The following is a 23,633-nucleotide window of genomic DNA, read 5'->3' on the forward strand; positions in this document are numbered from 1 at the left end:
AGCTACCAGGGCCACCACAGGGCTCGATGGGGACTGAACCCCCTCCTGTGGGGCTTAGCGGGGATGAGACCCCCCTCTAACACGGGGCTCAACAGGGACTGCGCTGCCGGGGCCACCGTGAAGCTTAACGGGGTCCCAGTCCCCCCCCACGGGGATTAACGGGGACCACCCGACACTGCGGAGCTTAACAAGGACTGGGTCACTGCCACCACAGGGCTTAACGGGGACCACCACGACTATAGGGCTTAACGAGAACCGGGCTGCCAGGGTCACTATGGGGATTAAGGGCTGCTGGATCATTCATCCGTCTGCGCCCCCACCCCCCGCGTTGCTTAACGGCCCCGCCCCCTTGGCGACTCAACCAATGGGTGTGAGCAGCCTCGCCTGGACCCGCCCCCTCCATACAACAACCAATGGGAAGACCAGACTCAGCACCCAGGCCACCCCCCCCGGCCTCTCAGCCAATGGGCAGTCGCGGCCACGCCCACTCGCTGCCCTGGCGATGGGGACGCGCTCAACCGTCTCTCACTCTGCCTCTCGAGGTGGAGCGTCCCGGACGCAGGAGTGCTGAGCTCCCGATCTCGGACGGCCTTTGGAGAATTTGCGAGACGTACGCGGAAGCGCTGAGGTTCAACCCTCATTCGACGACGAAAGGAGTGCAGAGGATCCGCAGCTGCCGCCCTCGTTCCGTCCCAGAGGAGGAGCGACGAGGCGCGGGGGCTCTGCCCCCGTTCCGCCCTCGTTCACCGCGGAGAGGAGGAACGCGAAGGCGCCGCGGTTGTTACCTCTGTGCCCATCCCGGGAGGAGGAGCGAGAAGGCTCTGCCCTCGTTCCGCCCTCTGTTCCCGCCCCAGCGGGGGAGCGAGGAGGCTCTGCCCTCGTTCCGCCCTCTGTTCCCACCCCAGCGGAGGATCGAGGAGGGTCTGCCCTCTGTTTCCATCCCGGGAGGAGGAGCGAAGAGGCTCTGCCCTCTGTTCTTCCCTCTGTTCCCACCCCAGCGGAGGAGCGAGGGAGGCTCCGCCCTCGTTCCCCCCTGAGCGGAGGAGCGAGGAGCCCGCGCGCTCTGTCCCTCCCCCTGTTCCACCCCGGGAGGAGGAGCGCGGAGGCTCTGCCCTCGTTCTCCCTTTGTTCCACCCCAGGAGGAGGAGCGCGAGGAGGCTGTGCCCTCGTTGTAGCGAGGGAGGAGCGCGATGCCGCCCCCTGTGAGCCCTCGTCCCGCCCCCGTTCCACCCCGGGAGGCGGAGCGCGGGGACACGGGGCGGGTCCGGTGCTGCGGCTCTCCTGTGCGGAGCGGCGACACGTGCGCGGAGCGGCGGCGAGGCGGATGGGTGAGCGTAGCGGGGCGGGACGGGACGGCCGAGACGGCACCGCGGCGGCAGGGGCGGGAGGGGCTGAGCGGGAGGCGCTCGGGGACCGCGGAGGGGACCGGATGGGGCGTCCGGGGGGGCGCGGGGGAAGGCGAGAGGTCGGGTCCGTTGCCGTGGCCACGGGATGCAGCGCGCTGGAGTGGAACGCTCTGGCGCCCACCCCGCCCGCTTGACCGACCTCTCCGTTCCCCGCAGCCGCCGAGCAGCGCCATCGCCATCGAGGAGCATCTGGAGTTCGGCAAGGATGGGCGAGAGCTGCACCAGGAGCTGGCCACGCCGTTCCAGGCACCGGAGCAGGAGCAGGTGGAGGTGGAACCGACCAAGCATAGCGCCTCCGAGCAGCTGAACCGTCTGCAGGGTAAGGATGAGCTGCTCAACCCCTTCAAGGAGGCTGGTGACAGCCCTGAGCCTGCCCAGCAACGTATGTAGAGAGGGCGAGGGAGCCCTCCCTGCAGCCCACACCTCGGTGCTCACCACCCTTTTCTCCCCACAGGCAACGAACATGTCCGAGGGATGCAAGGTGACGGCATCCCTGTGCCAAAGAAGGTGCTTTTCCCCTTGGAGCGCCTCTCCCTGAAGTGGCAGCGGACCCAGCGGATCGGCGCTGGGCTGCAAAACTTGGGAAACACGTGTTTCCTCAACTCCGCCATGCAGTGCCTCACCTACACGCCTCCGCTCGCCAACTACCTGCTCTCCAGGGAGCACAGCCAGACCTGTGAGTTGGAGAGGAGTAGCTCTGGCGAGGTTGTGTGTGTGTCAGGACGTGCCTTGTCTGCTCCCTCCTGCCTCGTTTCTCCATCAAGAGGTCGTTCCTGTGTCCATCTGACTTTTCGCAGCCACAGCAGCATTCCCAAGCTGTGGCTCCATTTGTCCGCGAAGGCGTTGACTCTGCTGGACATAACCGGGACTAAGACTGGTCCAATGGGACCTGCTGGCTTTGTGGGGGCTGAGCAGTCTGTGCCTGTGGGGACTGCGTGAAGGCAGGGCATAAGATGGTGCACCGACAGGCGCCGCTCATTCTGGGGGACTTTGCCGGGGGGTGTCCCGGTGTGGACTGCTCTAATCGGTGACAAAGGGGAGCCTGCGGGGCTCCAGCCCTGTCCTTAGGGCTCTGGTGGGATTGGCCCTGGGATCTGTTTTCCATCCACATGGATGCTGTCCTGCCTGGGATGTCGCAGCTGGTGCTGCGACTGGGGCTGCGTCAGCTGGGGGTGGCATGTGCTGCTCCCTGCAAAGCCAGGATGGCCCCGAACTCGCCACTGCACCAAGCTCATGGGGAAGACGGCGCGTGGCTGAGCTGTACTGGACCAGAGATCCTCCATCCCGTGGACTGCCTCCATCGCTCCTGGCTTTGTCCCCAACGTCTTCTCTCCTGCTTCAGGCCAGCGAGGGGAGTTTTGCATGCTGTGCACTATGGAGAAGCACATACTGCAGGTTTTCAGTAGCAGCGGCAGCGCAATAGAGCCCACGGCCTTCGTCAGAGACATCAAGAGTAAGGATAGCTTTGCTCCCCTTTCAGAGCCATGCAGGGCAACAGTGAGCGATGCAGGAGCAGAACCTTTGAGATCAGGACAGGTCTTGGCAGACCGCTCTTCAGAGCTGACGCTTGGAGCCTGCCAGGGGCTGCGTGGGGCTTCCCCTGTGGCCAGCCTGAGTCTGACATCTGGTTTGGGTTGAGGGGAGTCAAGCCCCAGAGTCCCTGCCCTGAGGGAGGGAGAGAGGGAGTGAGGGAGGAAGGGGGAAAAGCAAGGCCTGCATGTGTTGGAGCGCGTGCTGGGACTGATTCCTTCTTTCCTCTGATACAGAGATTGCCACGCACATCCACATTGGCCGCCAGGAGGATGCACATGAGTTCCTCGGTTTCACCATCAATGCCATGCAGAGGGCCTGCCTGAATGGCTGCACCCAGTACGTGGGACCCCTTGACAGCCCGTGCTGCCGTTCTCTGCTGTCCCCTCACTGTTCCTGTGTGCCTGTGGGAGGGGACTGTGGGGTGAACGCGTCGCCAGGGTTGGCTTGGAGAGAGGTGCTGACTCCGGGGCGCAGCTCTGCCCCACGGTGACACAGCTCTGGGCTGCTGTCCACCTGCTCCCTTGCCCTGACTCCTCTGGCCCAGCATAGCTGTGCTCCTCTCGCCAAATCCTAAGGGTGCAGTGGGTTTAGGATCCTGTCCCAGGTGCCGAGGAATCCAGGTGTGATTCCTAGTTGAGCCCCGTCTCTGTGGCTGCGGGTGGGAGGGCTTCCTGGAGCCCTGTGTTGCGGGAAGCTGCGTTGCCTTTGCCTGCAGTGCCCAGTGCGGAGCTCCAGGCAGGGGTTTGTGCTGCTTCGAGCAGCCTGGTGCCACCCCTGGAGCTGTGCCAGCCAGGGAGCAGAGTGACAGGGGCTGTGACTCACCTGCTGCCAGCTCTCTGCTGGCCAGAACACACCGGGGAGGTGTCCCGAGGACACAGCGGTGGCCCGTGGGGTGGCCGTTGCGGAGGGGCAGTGTGAGATACCATGCTGCTGTCTCTAGGTTGGATCAGCAGAGCCAGACCACAACGCTGATTCACCAGATCTTTGGTGGCTTCCTGCGGTCGCGTGGTGAGTGCTGGCTGCCGGGGCCTGTAGGTCTCGGGGCTGCTGCTTCCCTGAGAGCCTTGCAGGGAAAATCTTTTGGGCAAATTACTAAGTATGTGTAAATTATCTGGAGCTGCAGCTGGTCCACCCTGCAATCCCTGCGGGCCGTGATGCCTGTGGTGGAGATGGTAAAAGCTGTTAGCTGTGGGTCCCCAGGTCCTTGCCACCAGCAAAGGAACCCGTGTTGCCAGCTCTCTGGCAACTCTTGCTGCCCCTACACAAAGTGGAACTGCCGGCCTTCGTCCTTGCCAGGTGGTGAATCCTGGTGCCCAAAGGCGGAGAGGGGGAATCCTGCACTGCCTGCGCTGTGCTGAGATGGTGGTGGGTGCTGGTGTTGTGTCAGGAAGTGCTCATGGCTTTTTCTTTTGCAGTGATGTGCAAAGCGTGCAATTGGCCCTCGGACACCTATGAACCCTTCCTGGACCTGGCGGTGGAGATCGAGGTAGTGTGGCAGGGTCGCGATGGGGAGGAGCTCAGCTCTTGGAGGGGCTGTTGCGGCAGCTGCACCGTTAGTGCCTCAGGGTTCCTTAAGCTGCTGCTGTCAAGTCCCAGTGCAGGCGGCAGGGAAGCAGATGCTGTTGTTGCGCTGCCTCCTACTGTGTGTTGTCTCTTGGGCCAGTGTCTCGGAAGGGAGCCAGGCTGTGGCGTGGACAGGCTGCTTGTGCCCTGACCTCTCCTCTGTCCTTGCAGGAAGCTGAAAGCATCGCGCAGGCACTGAAGTTGTTTGTGAGGCCAGAGATGCTGTGCGAGGAGAACGCCTACATGTGTGACAAGTGAGTGTGTGGGCCTGTGCCAGGGGGAAGCAGGCAGGGTTTCTCTAGCTGCTCCATGGCTAAACCAGGAGGTACGCAGCCATGGAAGCCTTCACTGGAGCCGCTTGGCCAGGGCTGGCAAGGACCTGGCGATCACAGTTCCATCTGCCATGGAACAGGTTGAATAGCTCGAGCTCTTCCTGTGCAGGTGCAAGACCAAAGTGCAAGCCATCAAACGCTTCAGCATCCATCGAGCCTCCAGTGTTCTCATAGTCTCGCTGAAGCGCTTTTCCATCTTCAGTGGAGGCAAAATCAACAAGGTGAGTACTTGGCACTCCAGAGCTGGGGCTGTTTCCTGGCCTGAGCCACAGTGCACGGTGCGAACTCTGCTGCAGCCCATCTCCAGCTTTGCAGTGGTAGTTGAGCTCATCCTGGTGTCTTGCTTCCTTGTGACCTCTGTCCGGGGAGAGCGAGCACTCCTCTCTCAAGACATGGGACTCGGAGAACAGCTGAGCTGTTGCTCCGGCAAGAAAGCGGTCTGTTGTGCGGGCTCCTGAGATGTCGTCTCTCCACAGGACGTGACATACCCTGAGGTCTTGGACATCCGACCTTACTTGTCTGAGGACAAAGGAGACCCTATGAATTACGAGCTCTACGCCGTGCTGGTGCACTCTGGGTACTCCTGCCACTCAGGACACTACTACTGCTACGTGAAGGTGAGCCCAGTGCGCACTCTCTTGGTACCCACTCTGGGCTGGGTGCCGGTGGGTCCTCTTTCGCCAAATCCCCTTTCCTAGCCCTGAGCCACCTGTGGGTTTTGTGGAGCAGAGCTCTGCCACTGGGTGCCTTTCCTGCTGCTCTTCAGGCCAGGAAGGTCCCCAAATGCGACCCAACCCCATTCTCTCTTCTTCTGCAGGCCAGCAATGGGCAGTGGTACAAAATGAATGATGCCGTTGTCTGCCTCACCTCCATCAAGGTGGTCCTGAACCAGCAGGCCTATGTGCTTTTCTACCTGAGGTGAGAGCACCCTGTGTCTCCCAGCTCCTCTGGCCACTGCTCTCGGCATTTGGGACAGGGCTGGTAGCACGAGCCAGGGTGTGGGACGGAGCTGGCTCAGTGCAGGGAGGCAGGGAGAGGTCCAGCCCTTGTGGATCAAGAGCTGTAGGTCGAGAGCACCTCACCTCCTTGAAGCTTAGCTCCTGTTTCTTTTGTGCATCTCTGAGGAGAGTGTTGCAGGCGCCCCCCTCACAGTTAACACATGCGCTTCTCTGCTTTCACCAGAACACCCGGCACCAGCAAGAGCTTTGAGGGCACCGTTGCCAAGGCTGTGTCCATCCCGCCCAGCCAGCCAGTGATGGGCCAGGTGAGTCCTGAAGCTTGCTTCCTGGGAGCTGCTGCCACTCTGTCCACTCTGCCACCCCACCCGCTCAACCGACCCCTCCATTCCCCGCAGCCACCGGGCAGCACCATGGCCATCAAGGAGCAGCTGGAGGATGGGAAGGATGGGCGAAAGCTGCACCAGATACTGGCCATCTCGTTCCAGGCGCCCCAGCAGAGGAAGACGGAGGTGGAACCGACCAAGCACAGCGCCTCCGAGCAGCTGAACCGTCTGCAGGGTAAGGATGAGCTGCTCAACCCCTTCAAGGAGGCTGGTGACAGTGCTAATCCTGCCAAGCAACGTACGTAGAGAGGGCGAGGGGAGCCCTTCCTGCAGCCCCTACTCGCCGCTCACCACCCTTCTCTCCCCACAGGCAACAAACATGTCCGAGGGATGCAAAGCGACGGCATCCCTGTGCCAAAGAAGGTGCTTTTTCCTGTGGAGCGCCTCTCCCTGCAGTGGCAGCGGACCCACCGGATCAGCGCCGGGCTGCAAAACTTAGGGAATATGTGCTTAGGGAAACTTCGCGCCGGGCTGCGAAACTTAGGGAACACTCTGCAAGGGCAGGGGCTGCAGCTTTGGAGGAAGGTGGGCACAAGGGAGGACCGTTTGCAGGAGAGACCCTGCTGAGTCAAGGGTTCCTGGGTGAGCCGTGCCCCTTGAATTCCCTCCTCACTGAACTCACTGTCTGTCTTTGTCTAGAAACCAGAGACACAGCCTGCAAACAAGCTGTCTGGGCAGGAGGAGGTTGGGGTGTCTGTGCCCTGTAGAACATTCAGTACAGGGCCAAAGCTTCCCACCGCCTCCAAGCTGCTGCAGGAGCTCCGAAAGCACCTCTCTGCTGTGCCTGGGGTCAAGCCACCTGCTCCAGAAGGCTCCAGGCGGGCTAAATTGAAGAGGTCCCTGCTGGCCGTCAGTGCTGTGGAGCGGAGCAGCTCCACATCACCACCACCAGCCAAGAAGATGGCACTCTCTGCTGAAAAGGTGAGTCTGAGTTTCTGCCCAGTCTTCAGTAGGCGCCTTCTGATTCTTCTTCTGCCACCTCTCACTTCCTTCCCCAGGCTGCCTGTCCCCCTCCCCTTTCTCTGGGCTCCCCTTTTTCATTTTCTCCTCTTGGCTTACAGAATCTCTTCTTTAGACCACCAAGTTTTTATTCATGTCCATAACTACAGGGTAGCACTCTGGAGGCGGTGAGCAGAGATGACTGTTGCACACAACCTCAGCCACAGCTTCCAGAGCAGATGCACCCCATGGACACCACCCACCCTGATTCCACTTCCCAGCCTTCTGGCAAGTTGAGGTGAGTGGTGCCAGCTGCTCCCAGGCAGCAGGGCCAGTAGCAATCTTCCGATAGTCCATGAAGCAACCGCCTGGCCTGGCAGCTGGCTCGAGGAGTGATCTTGGCAGCCGGCTCTTCTGTTCTCCTGGGCTGGCAGGGTTCGTTCTGGATCCCGGAAGCAGGGCGGTGCCTCTGACTGTTAGCACAAGGTGGGAGGGAGCTTTGCAAGCCCTCGCCATGTTCTGGTGTCCCCTGGGATGAGGAGGCACCAGCCTGGTCTAGATCTTACTCTGGGTCTCCCTTGTAACCTTTGCCATTGGCACGTGCTGCAGCAACACTTGCTCCTTCCCTGTCCCCCGTGGGACAGCGTGTGCTCTGTGTGGGGCTGGCGTGGGGCAGGCCATCATGTGTGCTTGCAGCTGCTGCCCTAGAGCAGGGTGTTATTCAGATTTTGTGGCTGAGATGGCAGCAGTTGAGTGCTGTGCTCGTGCATCTCAGGATGGTGAGGAAGGGAGGGGCTCCCACTCAGGGCTTGGCTTTTAGACCTTGTCTGCATCTTTTCCTGTCTTTCAGCACATCTTCATCTGTGCTGAAACTGCCGAATCCGTAAAAGCCTCCCTTGAAAATCATCATCACATTATCAGCCCTTGAGGACCTCAGCTCCCCTCTGAAAAAGCGCCACCATAGGGCAGACGGCAGCCCTCAATCTCAGTCTGTTAATGGCAAAGATGACACCTCCAGCCCGCCCAGAAAGAAGAGTTGCACGCCCAGGAACTCGGTGTCCATCATGTGGGAGGAGGCAGGCAAGAGTCCCAGTGGTGACCAGAAGGAGCCAGGCTGCCAGGAGTTGGGTGCAGAGCACAAGAAGCACAAGAAGAAGAAGAAGGACAAGAAGAAGAAGAGGGAGAAGAAGAAGACGAAGAAGAGGGAGAAGAAGAAGAAGAAGGAGAAGAAGAAGGACAAGAAGAAGAAGAAAGAGAAGGAGAAGAAGAAGAAGAGGAGGAGAAGGGCTCTGTCTTTGGGCAGGTGAGGGGCTAGAGTCTTTTCTGTTTGTGCAGCAGCTTGCAGCTGCTGCCCTAGAGCAGGGTGTTATTCAGATTTTGTGGCTGAGATGGCAGCAGTTGAGTGCTGTGCTCGTGCATCTCAGGATGGTGAGGAAGGGTGGGGCTCCCACTCAGGGCCTGGCTTTCAGACCATGTCTGCATCTTTTCCTGTCTTTCAGCACATCTTCATCTGTGCTGAAACTGCCGAATCCGTAAAAGCCTCCCTTGAAAATCACATTATCAGCCCTTGAGGACCTCAGCTCCCCTCTGAAAAAGTGCCACCATAGGGCAGACGGCAGCCCTCAATCTCAGTCTGTTAATGGCGAAGATGACACCTCCAGCCCGCCCAGAAAGAGGAGTCGCACGCCCGGGAACTCGGTGTCCATCATGTGGGAGGAGGCAGGCAGGAATCCCAGTGGTGACCAGAAGGAGCCAGGCTGCCAGGAGTTGGGTGCAGAGCACAAGAAGACGAAGGACAAGAAGAAGAAGGAGGGGAAGAAGAGGAAGAGAATGGAGTCAAAAGAGTGCTTTTCGGGCAGGTGGGGGGCTAGCGTCTCTTCTGTTTGTGCAGCAGCAATATGTGCCTGGCAACACCAGGCTGGTGATGGAGCCAGGCTCTCCACAGCTGTCCAGAGCCCCGAGCCAGACCATGAGGCCAGCACACCACCTGGGAGCCGCAAAGCGTCCCACATAGTGAAGGAACTACTTAAGGACTCCATGAACAAAGTATATGGCTGTGCCATCCCTGAAGCGGGGCAGCCTTGCCAGCCTTCTCGGGGCAGCGCGTCCCCTGGGGCGAGTGGGAGAGGTGATGCCACAGCTGGAGAGATGCGGAGTTGCCTCCACCCTGAACAGCAGTGCGGGTCCAGCCCTCTGGCTGCGGGGAGACAGAAAACCCTGTGCTCTGACCCCAGGACACCTCCTGCCTTTGCACGTCTAAAGAAGACTAAAGGAATGATGAAATGGACTAGGAAAAGAACACCTCCCTGCCAGCGACTGAAAAACCAGCGGTGGTTCTGAAGCAGTACTACCCTGCCAAGGGAGCCAGCCAGAGACGTCAGATTTGAGCTCCTGCTCCCTGTGCCGTTCTGTCCGTTGTTCGTTCTCTCCACCTCCCATATGGACAGGGCTGGTACCCACTGCCCTCCCCCCCTTTGAGTGTCAATGGAGTTTTTTTTACCTACTCCCCTCCCCACCCCCTCCCCTCTGCCTTTCCTCCCCGTTCCCTGGCTCTCCCACCCTCCTTTTCCCCTCGCCATGCCCCTTTGCCCCTCACTGTGTCGTTTTCCCCTCGCCGTGTCATTTTGCCCCTCACTGCATCCTTTTGCCCTTTTCCATGTCATTTCTCCCCTTGCCATCTCCTTTGCCCCCTCTCCATGTCATTTTGCCCCTCACTGTGTCCTTTCAGCCCGGCCGTGTCCTTTTGCCCCTCGCCCTCTCATTTCATGCTCGCCATTTCCTTTCCCCCTGCCATGCCCTTCCCCTCGCTGTATCCTTTCCCCTCGCCGTGTCCTTTCGCCCCTTGCCATCTCCCTTTCCCCTCACCGTGTCATTTCCCCCCTCACTGCGTCATTTCGCACTTGCCGCATCCTTTCCCCTCACCATGTCCTTTTGCCCCTCGATGTGTTCTTTCCCCTTGCCATGTCATTTCATGCTCACCATCTCCCTTTCCCTTCACAGTGTCCTTTCTCCCCTTGCCATCTCCGTTCCCCCTCGCCGTGGCCTTTTGACCTTCGCCCTGTCTCTTTCCCCTCTCCATGTCATTTTGCGCTTGCCATATCCTCTCCTCTCACCCTGTCCTTTCCCCTCACCATCTCCCTCTCCCCTCGCATTTCCCCTGCACTCTCCCCTCTCTCCTCTCCCTCTCTCCTCTCCCTCTCTCCTCTCCCTCTCTCCTCTCCCTCTATCCTCTCCCTCTCTCCTCTCCCCTCTCTCCTCTCTCCTCTCCCCCCTCTCCTCTCCCTCTCTCCCCTCTCTCCCGTCTCTTGTCCCTCTCCCCCCTCTCCCCTCACACACCCCGGGGGTGGTGGATCCCCTCTGGACGTGCCCCTCGCCAATTACGGGGCGGGCAGGGATGGAGGAGCTCTGCAGCTGCGCTCGGGGCGGCCACGGGGAAGCGCGGGGGGAAGACGGGACAGCCCGCACCGACTCGTCCTGCCCCGGGGCTCGGACACAGCGCTCAGGGGGGACACCGACCTGCTGAGCGCCACATCGGGGCCGCGCGGCTCGGGGAGCTGCGGGCTCGGGGACTGCTGCCTGCAGCATCGGGGCTGCGGGTCATGGGCCGGGGATCTGCCGCCTGCCCGGGGCCCTTTCTGGCTGTCAGCGTGTCTGCCTGGTGCAGGAGCACCCGGGCTGTGCCCAGGGGCTGCTCCCGGGGGGGCTGAGCAGGGCCGGGCGGCTCAGGGGCTGCAGGTGCCCTCTCTCACGCAGGTGCACTTTGCTTTCCCACTTTCCTGCCTCCTCTGTGCCTGCAGAGCATTCCCTCCCGTTGCTGAGGAGCAGGACTGGGCAGGAAGGCACTGCTGAGGCAGGTGCCTGCAGGGCAGCCGCGAGGTTTTCCTCGAGCAAGGACTGGGTGGAGAGGGAAGCTGGAGTCTGTATAAGCGAGGCTGGGCGTGTTAACACACGTGCTCCTCTGCTTTCCCCAGAACACGCGGCACCAGCAAGAGCTTTGAGGGCCCCGTTGCCCAGGCTGAGTCCATCCCGCCCGGGCAGCCAGAGATAGGCCAGGTGAGTGCCGACGGGCGCTTCCCGGGAGCTGCTGCCGCTCTGTCCACTCTGCCAGGGCAGGGGCTGCAGCTCTGGAGGAAGGTGGGCACAAGGGAGGACCGTTTGCAGGAGGGACCCTGCTGAGCCGAGGGTTCCTGGGGGATCCTGTCCATCAGGCCCTGCTGCTTCAAACACCCAACCCTGGCGGTGGGCAGCCCGGCGCGGGCATTCCTGCCCTTACGTGCCCTTAGGCATTTGTTAGAAACAATTTCTCCAGAAACTGTGACTAATGAAAATTTCCATTCTATGTATTTTAGTTTGAAAATGCTGGTGGGGAGAAGCCCGGCAAAATATTTCATGGATTTTCTCTTTTTCCCCAGATCTTCAATTTTGCTCCTTTCAGCTGCATCTGCTTTCCGTCACTGTGAGAATATGAAGAAAGTACTTCTTGCAGAGAGGAAGCAATAGGCTCTCAAAAGTGCAAAAAGGCTGAGGAGTTACCTGGAACATTTCTTTTTATGAGTGAAAAACTTGTTATTTCTTCAAGTTGCTTTCCCTTATTGTCTGTTTTTGTTACAGCTTTGTCACTGAGGGAAAGATAGAGGAGGCAATGCAAAGCCTCAGCCTTTCAGTCTGAACCATCCTATTCCGAAAGAAAAATGTTGGTTTTGGTTTCCAGCTGTTGCTGGAAACTTAACTGTGGGGCATTTGACAATTTTGTCTCACTGAGAAATTTCCCCTGGGGAAACTCCCAGTTTTCAATCAGCTCTGCTTTTTGAGCTTCCCATGTCACTAAAACCTCCGCTGACAACTTGTTCCATGGCAGAAACCAGCTAGAGGGTTTTTCAGTGGAATTGTCACCGTCACAGCCCAAACCCACGGCTCCATTCTCTGTTCTCATTGACAAAGGAGAGTAATTGATTCCAGTAGCATCCCACTGACTGTTTGCTTCAAACTCTTTGTACCAGAGATTGATTTCAATGAAACTTTCCACTTTTACACACATGAAATATCTCGAATTAAATGTTTGAATGTGGAATAACAGTCATCAAATCCTGCCAAACAATGACCAGCACAGAGAGAGGCTGGGAGAATGGAAAAGGGAGAGTAACCCCGCTGCCTCTTGCAAAAGGTTCAGACCTGCACATTATTAAATCATCTGTGAATTCTGCCTTTTTTTTTTTTTGGCTTTGTAGGGCTTTATTGGCAATACAACACAGGTGATAAATGTACTTTTTCCCTAGTTAGACTTGTCTCTAGGTGCCAAGTCCTCATTTGCCCATAAGTTTCATGAAAACTGGGTTTGGTCCCTCATCCATCCCAGCTTCCACAAACATGGTTTAAACATATACAACCAGGAAAAAGAGCTGAATAGTGACGTGAAATGTGATGTGATACCGGTTGCTTAGGGGATAATGATTTGTTTAAGGTAACCCATTGCCCCTAGTCCTGTCACTACAAGCCTTTGTGAACAGTCCCTCTCCAAATCATCTATCAGAGACAGAACCAGCACTTTGGACCTTGTTGCTCTTCAGTGTTGGAGGCACGGGATGGTCCTTGGTAAAGGAGGGTTAGCATGGCCCCATCGTCCCTTTACATTTGCAGACCATTCCCCATGGATGGATCTTTTGTTTGGTGGTTCTTGCCCACAGGACAGATCTGAGATGGGCAGTTGTGGCTGGGTTGTCTGGGCCGTGGTTCTCCCTGGAAGAGGTAACCTGTCCCCTTGCAGGAGTGAAAACATCCACGTAAACCTCACTTACAAGCTGTGAGATGGGGCTGATAGATCAGGAGCAAGGACTCTCAGATGTGCTTCAAGGCTGACATGAGTCCTCAGTATCACACAAACAACCCCGTTGCAGCTGCGGCGCGGGCCATGGCCCAGCTAGAAGTGTCACAGAGAGGAGGAGGTGGCAGGTTTAGATTAACCAGGTTCTGCCCCAGCCCTGTAACATTCATCACAGCCCCCGTAGTGAAAAACAAAATCTCCCCACCACGGCTACCTGCCACCTTATGGGTTTATGCAGATAATGATTCAATATGAGCTCTGCTGGGTGCTCTGGAACTAATGCAGAGTTCAGACGAACCCTAGACTGTCTCGTGGACTAAATTTATGAGAGCTGAGTCTACCCTTTGCGTTGAAGAAGTAAAAAATGACCGTGAATGAGGGAAAGGGAGCTTACCTGGATATTGCACTACCCTAGTGGTGCAGCAGTTCAGTCATGAGTTGCCACATAATTAAATACAACAATCCTCAATATACATTCTCAAATGTTCCTCCGCAAAATCACCCTGAGGAATGGAATTCTCCCAGACAATCAGATACTATAGCACAGATCAAATGAAAGAAAAAAAAAAAGGAATATTACCATATCACTCCCCAAAGAACCCTGATTATGCTATGTTGGACACAAAACTAAAGAGCCATCTATTGGTGCTAAGCATAAGGTGTTTTTCAGGAACGTTTGTCACTCATGTAATTCTTTATTTGTGAAAAACTATAGCAAACTATAAACCTTTTCTACTGCCAGGATTGCTATTTTGTCACACTGGACTGTTTATTCTAGGGAAAGAAATCATTTCCCCTAAACAAGAAATTTAGAAATAGGAACACACATTTCTTATATTTGACTATTGTAAAAAGTCAAGACCTGAAAAGGTAAACTATGCAAGCTCTGTGTAAAGTAAAATTCAACATATTTCAACTGCTTCTCATAGAAAAAATTAACGAAGGGTCATAAGGTCTGTCATCTTTAACAAAGAATATTTTTTGTTGTGATCTTCAAGTTCTTTTCCTATACAAGAGGTGAAAGAGTTTCCTCCGCTTTCTGTTTTGAAATGTTCCTTCTAATGATAAATGAATATGACAGTGGCACATAGGCATGTCTGGTTTCATAATTTGTCTTCAGTGCCAGTAGATATAACTTTCTGTTTCTATCTTCTCCAGCTTTCTTTCTGTTGTATAAAAAATGCTGAGGGTTTTCGAAGTGCTTTTCTCTGCAATATCTTGAATACATAAGTAAAATGAAATGCAGTGAACATTTAAGGTCTAATAAAACATTTTTAATTTATTTTTTCCAACATCTTCAATATTCGGTTCTGAACATACCAGGCTCAAGCTGGAAGAATGAAACTGAACTGGGTACAACACAGAAAATCTGCAGTGATAGACACACACCTTCCACAGAATTACAAATAATCAGTGTCACAGAGGATAAGCATTAAAAGTCTTGAAACAGGTACCTACTACTCATGTCTGATAAGAAATTTTAACTAGGTAACTGTCACTGAGAAAACATGTGTCTTAAGCTGAGTCCAAGAGCTTTAAATCACCACGCCTTGCTACCAGCTGTTAAAAGTAAAAGTATGCAATTCTGACGAGGGTTTTCCAGCTTCCTGGCAAATACGCCAAATTTGGGAAGTCACAGTTGATTTGATTTAATTTTGTTATGTAGTTTGAAAGGCTTCAATTGCTTAAGAATTATATATTTACTATTATACTTGTCATTTTGTTTCATTTTATTTGATACTTAGTTATGGTTTTATGAAAACAGTTCAACAAAGAGATGTGTTGTAGAGAAAGATTTCACACCGTGTCCATAGGAAAGTAGAGGATTTAACGAAATCCTTGACAATATCTTCTGATATAGCAGTATTACTTGTTTTGCTGCTCTTAGTTTCATTCTCACATAATTTAGGGCCTAGCTTTGCCTTCATATCTTGTACTTTTTAAGGTAAGCCTTTCCTCCTTGATTTCTTGTCACGGGAGAATTTAGCTGGTGTGGCCAGAAGGACCCAACCATACGAATCCGTGACACACAGCTTAAAACTTAATAAGCAGGACAGATATCATGGGTGGAAAGCCATTTCTGTTCTAAGAATCCTTGTCTGTGACACAAACAACACCCTCTCCTCAAGCAAGCTCCTGGCCCTGGCCCAGTGCAGACTAGCAGCACCCAGGACACCCCCAGGGGAGGGGACGCTTGCTCTGACCCTTCACAAGGGTGGTGGCCTGGCTCTCTTATCCATTGATGCCACCTCTTCTACACCACCATGCATTTCTGGATGGGCCACCTCACCCCCAAGGGGTTATTATCCCCACTGTGCATTATTTTCTGTACGGGCTGTCATCACAAACGGCTGATGGTGCAGTTAGTCATGAGCTCATGAGTCATCTCTTCAGCTTCTGCTATGTCTGAGGACAATTAATGGCTGTAATGGGGCTTTTCACCAGCCTCTGGTCTCCTGCTTTATCTGTATGACACAACAGGTGAAGTCAGTGTCAGACACATAGCAAAGTTCCTCAATCACTTATTTGTTTTCCAGATCTGAGCAGGTCAATCGGTTCGAGCAGGGTAAATGTGGTATAGCTCTCATCAGTCTGAGCAGTGCTTTCAGGTGGGCTTCATCTGTGGTATTTCTACATGCACGTGACTGAGGATCATAGGCCCTAACGGAGAAATAATAGCAAGCTTACAGCCGGTCTTCTACATATTAGGGATGAGAGATGAGGTGAAAAGTGGGTCCTAACATAGATCTAATTAAAAACCATGTTTACATACACCTCCTACCTCCAGAAGCTCCAGAAGGGCAGTTTTGCACTGTTAGCCATAGTGAGCATAGAGCTTGTCGGTGTGGACACTGTAACAATTGGCCTGCTTCAAACTGCCATGGTCAGTTTGAGATAGTCACTAATGGTGTTACAAGTTAATAGTCATGGATCGCTGCCGACAAACAATGTCCATTAAAATAGGGTCATTATTCAGAATACTGCACAGTATTAATTTTCCAGTATAGTTGATTCACTATCAGTGGCAGTTGTTACAGACGTCTAAGTACAAACAAAATAAAAATAAATAAATTAAAAATCTAGCTATTTGGAGGTGCTTTCTGATATGGCATAGGGCTGCACCCTTCTGGGGATCCCACCTGAACAAAGGTTGAAACCCCTGAAAATTCACATTGCAATATTAAATTAGTTCTGAGACACTTCTCCTTTCTTTTTAAGCTTTAAGGTTTTGATCCTGAAAACTGGTAAGCGCATGAAAAAATTTTGCATCTGTAAGAAAAAATTCACCACTATTTATTTGCATTTGCATAGCAATTTAGAGTTTCAGAGATTGTCTTTTCAGAAATGAAGGCTAAAAGCAGGTATCATTATAGCGTTCACTGTATTGTTATTCAAATCAAGACCCTTAAAAAAAGGAAGACTTTCTAAGCCCACAAGACAACTCCAGTAACACAGTATACACAAAAACTTCAGAGTATTGACACCTAAATAGGAATTAAGATATTTTATGCTTGAAAACCCAGGTACAGGTAAACAGAAACCAGAGCTCTTGGATGTTGTTCACTCTTCTCTGACGAACTGGGTTGATAGCCTTTCTTTCATCAATTAACCTTTCCATGTCTCGATTTGCATTTGTTTAGAAGAGGGAGAATAACAGGCATCGCCCTTGAAACAGAGTACAAGTACTGATGCAAAAGACCTTGGACTATCTCAAATGAAAAGTATTGTTTAAATGAAGACATGATTTTCCACTGCTGCTCCCCTCTGAATCCTGACGTTCCCCCCCTTTCAGTCTTCCTCCCACAAAGAAGCACCTCATCCCCTGCAACATCATGCAAATCCAACCCTGCCAAAATCCCTGCCAGCCTCTATTACAGCTTTCCTGAGCATTTCTATCCAGCCATCACCTTTCCAGGACTCCAACAGTTCTGCTGGCAAGCTCTGTAGGACGGTTCCTGGGGCAGAGCCCACAGGTTCACCTGCCAGAGACTCAGGAAGCAACCAGAGGGCTGAGTGTTGGTCTGGCAGCCCCGAAACCTGCAGGCTTGGTGGAGTGGGTGTGAGCTGCCCTGGGGACAGAAGACGTGGAGGAGGTGGGGTGGGGAACAGAGGATCTTCCTGGGAGCAGACAGGCAGTGCTCACCTTTGATATTCCAGGGGAGGTCCAAGGAGAACCTGGGAAAGTTCCCCTTTCCTTTCAGGGAGATCTCTTCTGGCTCCAGGTGACCCACTTGGACCTGGGGTTGTTTGGCCTGGAGAAGAGGAGGCTGAGGGGAGACCTTATTGCTCTCTACAACTACCTGAAAGGAGGTTGGAGAGAGGTGGGTGCTGGCCTCTTCTCCCAGGTGACAAAGGACAGGACAAGGGGGAATGGCCTCAAGCTCCACCAGGGGTGGTTCAGACTGGATATCAGGAAGAAACTTTTCACAGAAACGATCATCGGGCTCTGGCAGAGGCTGCCCAGGGAGGTGGCGGAGTCCCCATCCCTGGAGGTATTTAAGAGACAGGTAGACGAGGTGCTCAGGGACATCATTTAGTGTCAGATAGGAATGGTTGGACTCGATGGTACAAGAGGTCTTTTCCAACCTGGTGATTCTATGATTCTATGGCTCAGGCCACTTAGGGAGTCTGTAAGACTGTGCTAGCTTGGTCCCCTCTGCCCCCAGCAGCGATTGCTTACAGCCTTCCCTCTCCCAATACTTCTTGTTTATTTGGTTGGGTTTATTTTTATCTTTTTTTTTTCATTTTTTTTCTGTTTATTTTCCCCTGTTTTTTTCCTACAGCCTATCCTGGGCAGCCGGACACGGGGCCGTGGTTAACCACTTGTGCATCCTCCGCGCTCACCGTGCTGGGAAAGGACCATGGGCTCACGGGGCTGTGGGCAGTCTGCAGTGGCCACGCTGGGGTTTAACACCACATAGGTGAATCCCAACTTCCCACTGTTCCGCAGGGTGACCTCTGTTTCCGTAACCTTGTTAAACAGCTGAAGAGAGCACAGAGGAGTGGGGAGTTACAGACACGGGCCTGATGCTGGGAAATTCCTTCTGCTTTCACTGAGATGAGAGCAAATGCACACAACACAGAAGAGAAGCAGGGGCAGAGGAGATGGGGGTACTCGGGTCTCCCAGGTTAACCTGGGGAACCCACAGCTGTAGGTGCCTCATCACCCTACACAGGAACAGATCTTTACGGCAGCACGCAGAGGGGCAAAACCAACCCCATGAAGATTAGGGATAACGAAACCCAAGAGGATAAAGTTCTCTGCACTTTAAAGTGTGCTCTAGCAGCTGAAACAAAGGAGATGGCATTAAGGCATTACAGAAAAGGCAGCCACATACAAGTAGTTGCTGAGCTTGCAGTGACAGCAAAAGGAGAGGCAGCACAACACATACGGGGCCAGCAGCCAGAAACGTTGGTGGGGTTTTTAACTGAAAATTAGTAAAGTGGGAATTAGTCAGGGATGTTCCTTCCAATTACAGCAGCTGGGAAGCCCCAGTTAACTTCCTCCCTGGATTATATCATTGATTAAGCAAAGTATTGGAAAAAAGCATCTCTTTGGACCTCAGGCTTTAGAAGCAGATCAGTGTCTTGGGAACACATTCTTCTGGAGATGGGCGCTGGGATCCTGCCTGCCCAAAGAGTCAGTGTTACTCACCTTGGCGAGGGCGGTGGGGATGGCCACTAAAAACCAGCTGGGATACAGGACGTAGCACTCAAACATTGTACTTCCAAGCCATATAGCCAACAAAGTTGCTGGGAGGGGAGAGAGCCCTAGACCCGCTGGTGATAGTTTCAAAGACCTCTGCAAAGAGAAGCGTGTGGTACCTGCAGCCCATAGTCGATCTCTGATGTCCACGAGGCAGTTGACAAGCGAAGCCTCCCCGCTCAGCGCAACCTCATAGGTTGGGCCTCCCTCCACCCTGTACAGTGCCATGACGTGGGTGACAATGTCTGCATGGCCAAAGAAGGGGAATGTGACCCGCGGGCCCTCACTCGGCTGCAGCACAGTGTACAGTGGCAGAAGGGGCCTCTTCCTTAAACACAGGCAAAATCATCCTCATGTCATCTTCCACTTGTTACACCTTCCTGTGGAGGAACTACATGAAAAATGTTCTCTCATATTCACCAATTCATGCATTAATTAACACACTACATTAAAGTAATTTCGGAGGTCTCCTGGCAGCAATAAATTCTCTCTGCTGCAGAATGTGCCCTTAGAAACACCCTTGACTGTCTCTAGAGAAACAAAAGACCTGGAGGTGAGAGCCATTGGAGTGGAGTTGTGGACTCCATCCCAGCTCATCCGACTCCTGACGCTTTTCACTCTCTCTCTGACTTGCAGACTGTTCTCTCTCAAGATGCTACAGCAAAATCCACTGCAGAAATTTCCTATCAACCACCTGATTAGAGATGAGATGAATGATGTCCTCCATATCTGCTATGCAGTTAACATTTTCGGTCAGCCCTGTGACACGATCCACATGACCCCTCCAATGACCAGTTGCTTCAGCAGTGCTGTGTGACATGCTTGGAGGGGCACAAAGCCGCTCTGGGAGCAGCGCTGAGGGCCACCAGTGGGACGGGTCTATACAGCTGGTGGTCATACTTGAAATGCAGAAGTGAGGCTGATTTCCACTTACCTCCTCTATTCCCATGCTGAAGGGCTCTGACTCCACAAAATACCTCCATTCCTTGATCCTCATCAGGCTCTGAGTCTCTGCAGTACCTTCTGCCTTCACAGCAGTGGATGGTGGTGCCTGGAAAACAGGGATCGTGGACTGCAGCAAGCAGCTGGCTGGTCTGGGCGAGACTGCTCTGCTGGAGGCTCCCCCACCTCATGGAGCCAGGAGCAGCTGAGATGGGACCTGGCTGCAAATCAAGCAGGGGGCTGTCCATGCCATCAGCTGAGTGTGGGACCGAGCAGACCCACAGATGAGACACGGGTGCCATCCGCACGTCCCACACACAAGCTTCCCAAGCAATTTGGGTGCACATAGCAGAGGCCTCAAGGACATTTTATACCCTCACGCCAGCCCGGCTTTATTCACTCCTGCCAAAGGAACAAGCTAGGAAACCTCATGTCTGGACAGGTTAGGTTCTCTGTGACAAAAACAGGGACACGACTGCAGGGAAACTTATTAGAACCAGGAAAATAAGGACTTTTAAAGCACTTGAGACAACCATCCCATTTCAGATGGTGCTTAGGTTTCATCTCATGCACTCATGCAGGAGATCTGAGGATCTCTGCTCGGGCATTCTTCTCGAAAGGCAGCTTCCTGATGTCATAAACGGACAATGCAAAATCTTTTATCCAACCAAACAAAAGTTTATTATGAAAAAAATTATTATGAGGTATTCAGTTTTGCAAAGCAAGGAAGCAGCGCTGGGTGCGTGGCTGAGGCTGAGTCGCATCAGCCAGAGGCACACCTGGTCCAGGCTCCCCTCCCCTTTTATACATTTCCCCAAAACTGCTACATTTTGGTTCCACTGGGGAGCAACTGCCCCTCCGCTGAACCCCGCACCGCAGACAAGCTGGCGTCACCAAAGAAAGACATTTTAAATCTCCCCCCCAAGTCAAAAATGCCAATAGCCTGTTTATTCCCTTAATATTTGATCTAACTTTTGGCTTGAGGTTGGAACTTTTAATCCACTTTTCTTTCCACCATTTTTCTATACCTAAATTGAACCCATCCCACATCTGTACTTAAACATAAATAATCCACTAAATTTTAAACAGTCCTTAGGGTTTTATCTTTACCCTCTTCATAGTCCATCATGAGGGTCTTTAGGGGTAGCATTACACGTCCTTAGTTGGCATTGTTTACTGACACAAAGCCAACCATTCAATCCGGTCCTGCCCTCTGCTCTTTGATTTCTTTCAGCAATACTGGGTGATACGTTCCCAATCCTTTTCCCAGACGTTCCAAATTTCAGGGATAAGTCTGAGTTTACCACACTCCAGTTTAATGATGTTCGCCCCCCGGGGAGCTCTCTCGCAATTATAATACCGGGGGATCTCAGGGAAACACTCAATACACTCAGCCCTTCTTCGTCCGGCAATACAATACCATCTAGATTTACACTTTATACACTCACACAATACCCAGGCAGATGCCCCCTGGGTCGTTGCAATATTCCACATTGTAAGCATGGAATAACACCGACCCACCCGTCGATAACCTGTTGATCCCGATCAAACACGAGCACCCTCTGAGCTGGGGTTCCATACACCCCTCCCAGGTCTACCTTTCCCCTCTCCCCTCCTTTCCCAGTTTCCCCCTCCCTTAGATATCCCCACGGTTCCAATCCAAACCACTGCAGCAGCGCTCTTTCACTCGCTCTTGCCAGTCCATCTTCGTCACCTCAGCCTCAGGGATGGGGGTCCTCTCCGCTCTGGATTCGGGAAGCGCGACTCCATCAAGAGTACCTGGAAAGGCCCTTCCCAGTCAGGGGTTAATGCTTTGCCAACTGTCGATGAGTCCGGGCGGGTCCGGCCCGGGCAGTCCCGCGGGCAGAGGCACACAGAGGGGAGGGGGGGAACAGCCCCCGCTGCGGCACCACCTTCCCGCCTCCCCCCCGCGGCAGCCGGGTAAAAGCCGCCCGGACGGGTAGAACCCTCGATAGCTCACTCTTAGCCCCCGTTCCCGAGAAAATTCAAAAGTCTCATAGTCTCAATCCGTACCACCCCCATCCCTAGTTGCAGATGGAAGTCTCGGGCCCCGCTTCGGGCACTAACAAAGCATCCCCCGGTCCCTATCGGTTTTCCCCCGAATCCTGATCTGTTTAATAACTGCCACCTTAAATCCCTTCCCCTTTGCCCCAACCACCCTTATCTCCTCACCATTCGCTTTACACCCCTCGGGGACCCGCACCGGGCACGTCCTTTCTGCCCCCGTGTCTGCCAACAGGGTATATTCTTCCTCCTGGGCTCCAACTTTCATCAAGGCTTCCTGTGGATGTTCTTGCCCAGGGGTCAGAGCCCCTGAGCCCCTGTGCCAGATGCTCTTCTCTGCTCTCAGAGAACACCTTCATGTCCTTTTCCCTTTTCAGTTCAACCAGTGCCTTCTGTGTCACCAGCAGAGCTGCCCGCTCCGCCTCCAGACCTGCCTCCAATGCCTCAGCCACTGTTTTCAACCCTTCCTAAGTCTCTCTCGCCTCCCTTTTCCTTGAGCTGCCGCCCGTGCAGCTGCTGCCAGGGATGGATCACCAACGGCGCTAAAGACAAACGGGCACATCCCGGGATACAAAGAGGGCACATCCCGGGGAGAGACCATAACCGCGCCAGAAATCACCCTCCGCTCATCGTTACAGACGAACCCTGAAGATAAGGGGCGCCCCTCGAACTGTGGGAGGCTCATCGGGAGAGGCTGTCCCGGGCAGCATCTGGATTTGCCGAGGGAGGAAAGTAGCCGATCAATCCCCTCGTTTGTTTCCTGTGATCCGTCTGAAAGAAGCGCTGGCTGCTTCTCGGCTCGGCTGTAAGGAGCTCCTCCAGCTTCCTCAGCCTGGGGCGGGGGGGGAGTCTGGGTTGGAGTTTTCCTCAAGAGCAGGACCAGGTTCTGCCACCCCCTCATCCCCCGCTGCCCGACCAGTAGCCTCCTCGGTCAAACTCCAAAACCAACTTTCTCCACCGGCTCAACAGCCACGGAGCAGCTGGAATCTCAGCCTCTGGTCCTGGGCATGAGCATCCTCTAAGCCACCTCGCCAAACCTCCTTTTTCCCTTTCCCCCTTAGAAGGGATCCCCCTTTTTGGAGCACCCCTCGGGGCTGCTCCCCGTCCCCGTCCCCCCCGAAAGGAGCCTCGGTGGAGGGGCCCCAGAGGTGGAATCCTTCCCTGTTCTCTCGCTGCCGGGACAGTAGCCGCGACAAGTCACAAAAGTGACCTGAAGTACTTCTCCCCCTGCCTTCGACTCTGGGTCAATCCCGGAATATCTTTGCATGTTCTGTTTCACCCTCTCCAATGATTCTCTTGGAGTCTCCTCCTTATTCTGTCGACAGTCAAATACCTCACTGGCATTCTGTCCCCCAGCCACCGCTCCTCTTATTCCCCCGATGGCCGCATCTCTGTCCCTGTTAAAGGGGCACCACATATCCTGTGTCCCCTTCCACTCCTGTCAAGGGAACTCCCTCAAAGGGAACACTCCTGCCTCCTGTTCTTTCCTCCCCTGGCCCCTATATTTTTTTTAATAATGATAAATAATAAGGGCATTACATGTCCTTATTTGGCATTGTTTACTGGCGAGAAGCCAACCATTCTTCCCCATTTTCCACAACAACCTTAAAAGTAGACCTTGGAAAGTGATAGAATATGCGTAAGATTTCTGGAAGTTGTAGCGAGGTGAGTGTTGGTCTCTTCTCGCAAGTGTCAGGTGATAGGACAAGAGGGAATGGCCTCTGGCTGCATCAGGGGAGCTTTAGATTGGACCTTAGGAAAAATTTCTTCACATAAAGCGTTCTCAAGCACTGGAACAAGCTGCCCAGGTAGGTGGTTAAGTTCCCATTCCTGGAGGTATTTAGAAGGCAGGGAGATGAAGGGCTTAGGGATATGATTTGGTAGTGGACAGGTACAGTTGGAATCGATGGTCTCAAAGGTCTTTTCCAAGCTCATGGTTCTATGATGCTTTCACTGCCAGCACCACGTCATTGCTGCGTTCATAGTTCAAGTGTAACAGAACATGTCAACAATTCACTGCAGT

General features: G+C 53.8%; 2 protein-coding genes across 6 annotated transcripts; one reads left to right on the forward strand and one right to left on the reverse strand.

Annotated features, from left to right (window-relative positions):
• The first annotated feature begins 1,190 nt into the window (after positions 1 to 1,190).
• LOC128850736 (ubiquitin carboxyl-terminal hydrolase 36-like) lies at positions 1,191 to 8,151 on the forward strand. Its single transcript, XM_054055718.1, has 17 exons — positions 1,191 to 1,328; positions 1,563 to 1,725; positions 1,861 to 2,082; positions 2,749 to 2,859; positions 3,173 to 3,275; positions 3,880 to 3,947; positions 4,355 to 4,425; positions 4,674 to 4,756; positions 4,944 to 5,055; positions 5,311 to 5,451; positions 5,652 to 5,752; positions 6,017 to 6,098; positions 6,189 to 6,414; positions 6,487 to 6,701; positions 6,816 to 7,097; positions 7,286 to 7,413; positions 7,966 to 8,151. The coding sequence occupies exons 1-17, from the start codon at positions 1,191 to 1,193 to the stop codon at positions 8,000 to 8,002; spliced, it is 2,283 nt and encodes a 760-aa protein (XP_053911693.1). The 3' UTR covers positions 8,003 to 8,151.
• Positions 8,152 to 16,753: 8,602 nt separating this feature from the next.
• On the reverse strand, positions 16,754 to 22,019 carry LOC128850746 (uncharacterized). 5 transcript variants are annotated; one of them, XM_054055735.1, is made up of 5 exons: positions 21,779 to 22,019; positions 21,251 to 21,364; positions 19,578 to 19,694; positions 18,593 to 18,888; positions 16,754 to 17,189 (listed from the first exon to the last, which is right to left on the reverse strand). In XM_054055735.1, the coding sequence occupies exons 1-5, from the start codon at positions 21,876 to 21,878 to the stop codon at positions 16,830 to 16,832; spliced, it is 987 nt and encodes a 328-aa protein (XP_053911710.1). In that variant the 5' UTR covers positions 21,879 to 22,019; the 3' UTR covers positions 16,754 to 16,829. The 5 variants fall into 5 exon arrangements, 3 of the variants coding, with proteins under 3 accessions (XP_053911710.1, XP_053911708.1, XP_053911709.1); XR_008448060.1 differs by having other exon boundaries at positions 18,763 to 19,034; positions 19,578 to 21,364; XM_054055733.1 differs by having other exon boundaries at positions 19,578 to 21,364.
• Between the last annotated feature and the right edge of the window lie 1,614 nt (positions 22,020 to 23,633).

The sequence above is a fragment of the Cuculus canorus genome, unplaced genomic scaffold (assembly GCF_017976375.1).
Source record: "Cuculus canorus isolate bCucCan1 unplaced genomic scaffold, bCucCan1.pri scaffold_65_arrow_ctg1, whole genome shotgun sequence".
In the NCBI taxonomy this organism is placed as follows: domain Eukaryota; kingdom Metazoa; phylum Chordata; class Aves; order Cuculiformes; family Cuculidae; genus Cuculus; species Cuculus canorus.